The following is a 4,251-nucleotide window of genomic DNA, read 5'->3' on the forward strand; positions in this document are numbered from 1 at the left end:
CTCATCCAGGTCGTTGATGAAGATAGTCCATCTGTCCTTCAGTACCACCAGAGAGCAGGTAGCTGCCCCGTGCTGGATGTCCACAATGCAATCAGCACACAATGAAGCTGCTTTAAAGGATCCAGACCAAAAATGCCACGGTCGTATTTGAATTTTTCTGTATATTTTTCAACAGATTACCAAACATTTCTCTCTGCCTTTCACATAAACACAACCACACCCGTGCTTTAATAGGCTGATAGGAAGAACATGAAGCAAAGGAGAGAGAAAAAAAATGATGACTACTGTACCCACATGTTGGTACAACATGAACTTTCAAGTCTGAACTCTGCAGCACTTGTTGTCTGAAAACATTTTAAATCACTCCAAATCTGCTTCAAGTTCTTCACCCAATGGGTCAGGCCGTGGTTCCACTCTTCTTCCTCCTGCTTGTAATTCCCACATCCTTGCTCTTGTTTCAGTTACTTGTGGCATAGAAATGTTCCAAGAGGCTTTCAAGTGATTTTTTCCTTTCCTAACAGGCTACAGACAAATTTTACAGTGATGGTATCCACCTCCTGCTTTCCATCTTTCACATAGGACAATCCAATGGGGCAACACCTCTGAGGCTTTCTGAACTGATCTCTGTGTTTCCTCCTTCTCCCTAAAGTCCTCCCATCCCAGCACAACCTATAAACACTCCTGTAACATACTGGGTGCTGAAGGTAGTTTTCCACTAGTAAGTAAAAAGTATTTTTTCCACTAGTGGAGCTGGACCTGTGAGAAGTGAGTTGTTACCACAGTGCAGGCAGCTACCCCAGGGCCTTATTAAACACTTCTGGTGGTTGGGTCCCTTGGTGTGCCACAGCATAACAATTCACTCCACCACCTTCTGTGCATTGAGTCCTCAAGGTTGATAAAGGAAGAATAAGACAACGTGTGTTTCTAAACACTCAGAAGCCCTTTGTGTGGAAAAAAAAACAGGTCTTTAGTAATAAAAACATAAATGTAGGGTTGTGCTGCCACTCCCTGCACTGAGGCAGTGTCAGGAAGCAGGAGATGGAATCATACAATCATAGAATCATCTAGGTTGGAAGAGATCTTGAAGATCATCAAGTCCAACCGTTCTCCCAGCACTTCCAGGTCCCCACTGACCCACGTCCCTCAGCACCACATCTATATGTTGCTTGAGAGAACCCACAGAGCTAGGATGGGTAGCACTGGGTGGGAAACCTCAATCCCTCTGGGACAGGCTGGGTCAATGCCTCATCAGGAGGAGATACAAAGATAAACTGATATGAATGTTCATTCCCCAAGACAAGGGGAAGTGTGGGCAGACCAAAGATAGCGGTGGTCAGATGCCACTGAGAACTATGGCCCAAGTTCAGATCAGCTCATTGGCTCAAGTTCAAATCAGCTAATTGATAAGAGGTTCCTCCTGGCTTTATCTCAGCCCACAAGTTTTATTTATCTCATTTTCTCCCCGTGTCCTGTTGAGGAGGGTGAGTGAGAGAGGGGTTGGGTGGGTGTCCAGCAACTAGCCAAGGTAAACCAAACCCATGGCATAATCTTTAGAGACTGGAAACTGGTCTCTGAAAGAATGCAAGCTAGAAAAAAGAAGAAATAAATGTGGTTCCTGAATTTTATGGCCGTTTCTGTTATGTCTTCAAGAGGTGAAAGGAGTTGCTTCTTGCAGTGAGGAAGAATCTGGAAATCTAGAGTGGAAATCTTGGTTTCCTACCCTAACAGCAGAAAAGATAAACTCTTGGTCTTCTGTCAGTCATTGCTACCTCTTTCTCTTCCTATTCTGTCCAGAAATATAGAGAAATTATAAAAAGTCTTTGGATCAACCAGTGTCTGTTGTCTCCAACCATGCTTGGACTGTTGCTCTGATAGGTTACAAAGGTCACCTATGACCAACTCAAGGTCACAGGAAGGTGTCAGGCATCAGAGCTCCTTTAAATGAAATTAATAGAAGCAAGAATGGCCATAATTTTAGGTTTATAGTACAAGAGGTTTTGGGGACCTGGGCATTAATTTGCATTAATCAGCTTTTTAATAGTTAACTCATGGATTCAGCCTGTGATAATGTCATATAAATAACAAGGCATCTCCAGCAGCAGGAAACAATCTATTTTGGCAACCCTTTAGGCCACCATTTCCCAGCTGAATGGGCCACAGAGTTGTCTGACTGAAGGGTCACACTCTAGCTATTATGATGCTCTGCCTGGAGAACATTTTTAATACTCACATATTAGTGTTTCAGTACAATCTCCCATCTCTCCTGTCATGCAGAGACTTGATAGAACCTCCTACTTCTCTCAAAGTCCTGTTTTACCATTAAATGTCTCCCATCTGCCCAAAGGTTGCTGATTTCCATCAGTGGCTTGCTCAGTTCTAGACATCTCATGCTAGAACATCAAAGTATGAGAGATAAAAGCTGCCAGTGCTGTGCTGTTCTGAAAGGTTTGGGTACTCTTGGAAGCTTGGTACCACCATCTCTCCTTTGTGGAGAAATATAAAGAGATGGTATTCACCAAAGCTTTTAGGAGCTAGCAGGAAAGAGCAACCTTTCCAAACACTTGGTTGCTTCTCCTAATGCTGGAAGAAGCCTAAACAGGCACCCAAGATACAGCTATGAGGGGCCTGAAGGTCAAAGCCATGATAGGACCCCCAAGGCTCAGGTTTGGGAGCTGACAATAACCTGATATCCTTTTGATTGACAGTTTCTAAAGAAGATGAGTTGCACGAAACCTTGAGTTGAGTGTCAGACCTGTTCTGAATTGTGCTAAAACCAGAGCAACAGAACTGGAAACTCTTTCCTGGATAATTCTTCCTTCCCCATGGTTTCTTCAGCTCACACAAGCGTGCGTTGTTTCATTTCTCCTCTTCACTTTTCTGCTCCACAACTTCTTGATGGTGTTTTTCACCTCTTCATTTCGCAGGGTATAGATCAAGGGGTTGAGCATCGGCGTGATGATGGTGTAGAACACAGAGACCATCTTGTCTGCAGAGAACGTGGTGGAAGGACGCAGGTAGATGAAAATGCATGGCCCAAGGAAGAGAACCACAACAGTGATGTGGGAGGTACACGTGTAGAGTGCCTTGAGACGCCCTTCAGAAGAGTGAGCCCTCAAAGAAACCAAGATAACAGCGTAGGACACAACAAGGACAACAAAGCAGCTCAGGGAAATGACCCCACTATTGGCAGCCACGCCGACACCAATCACGTGGGTGTCAGTGCAGGCCAGCTTCAGCAAAGGGTGGACATCACAGTAAAAGTGGTCAATCTCATTGGGCCCACAAAACGGGAGCTGAACGACCAGCAGGGTCTGCACCACCGAGTGTACAAAGCCTCCCACCCAAGAAGCCACCACCAGCCACCCACAGACCTGCCTGTTGACAATGGTCGTGTAGTGAAGTGGCTTCCATATGGCGACGCACCGGTCGTAGGCCATGGCTGTGAGGAGGAGGATCTCAGTGCACCCAAAGAAATGGCCTGCAAACAGCTGAGCTATGCAGCCCACCAAAGAGATGGTTTTCTTCTCAACAAGTAGGTCGTGAAGGAGTTTGGGAGCTGTGATGGTGGAGTAACCGATGTCTACAAAAGACAAGTAGCTCAGGAAGAAGTACAGGGGAGAGTTCAACTGTTCACTTATCTTTATAGTGATGGTGATAAGCAGGTTTCCAAGGATGGTGGCCACATAGAAGACTAAGAATAACAAGAAGTACACTTTAGCTGCTGTCCTGTCTTCTGTCAGTCCATGGAGGATGAATTCAGTCACGTTGGTTTTGTTCTTTGTTGGTGCCATGTAGACAGGACCTGAGAGACACCAGCTCTGGTATTAGACCTGGGACTTTATCAGCACACACACGTATTGACCTTTTGATAGGTTAAATATTAAGCATATTTCCTTTGCTTAATAGCAAAGGAAACTGTCCTTTTGGGGACAGTTTTCATTTGAAGTCATGAGGAATAACAGGTCACACCCAAATCAGGTTGTATTATTATTTAATAACAAAATCAGATTATTTATCTGTGGAGGGTAGTAGAAATAGTACCCTTGAGAATACCCAAATCAGAATGTATTTCAAATAAAGTCATGCCCAAATCAGAGTGTTTTATTGACATATTTAATAACAAACTCAGATTATTTATCTGTGGAGGGTAGTAGAAATAATACCCTTGAGAACCCTGGTGCTCACCTTTTAAAAAAGACTTATTACCAGGTGCCCCCAAGACCCACTTTTACCCTATAATGTTGATTTGGA

General features: G+C 44.2%; 1 protein-coding gene across 1 annotated transcript; it reads right to left on the minus strand.

Annotated features, from left to right (window-relative positions):
* Nucleotides 1-2,831: 2,831 nt before the first annotated feature.
* Nucleotides 2,832-3,791, minus strand: LOC103773585 (olfactory receptor 4S2-like). Its single transcript, XM_008940961.1, has one exon. It carries the CDS (start codon nucleotides 3,789-3,791, stop codon nucleotides 2,832-2,834), a length of 960 nt encoding a protein of 319 aa, XP_008939209.1.
* Between the last annotated feature and the right edge of the window lie 460 nt (nucleotides 3,792-4,251).

Source organism: Merops nubicus, unplaced genomic scaffold (genome assembly GCF_000691845.1).
Source record: "Merops nubicus isolate BGI_N331 unplaced genomic scaffold, ASM69184v1 scaffold22285, whole genome shotgun sequence".
Classification (NCBI taxonomy): domain Eukaryota; kingdom Metazoa; phylum Chordata; class Aves; order Coraciiformes; family Meropidae; genus Merops; species Merops nubicus.

Excerpts from the sequence above, each read along its gene's own strand:
- LOC103773585 (XM_008940961.1), bottom strand. The coding sequence starts at position 3,791 with ATGGCACCAACAAAGAACAAAACCAACGTGACTGAATTCATCCTCCAT.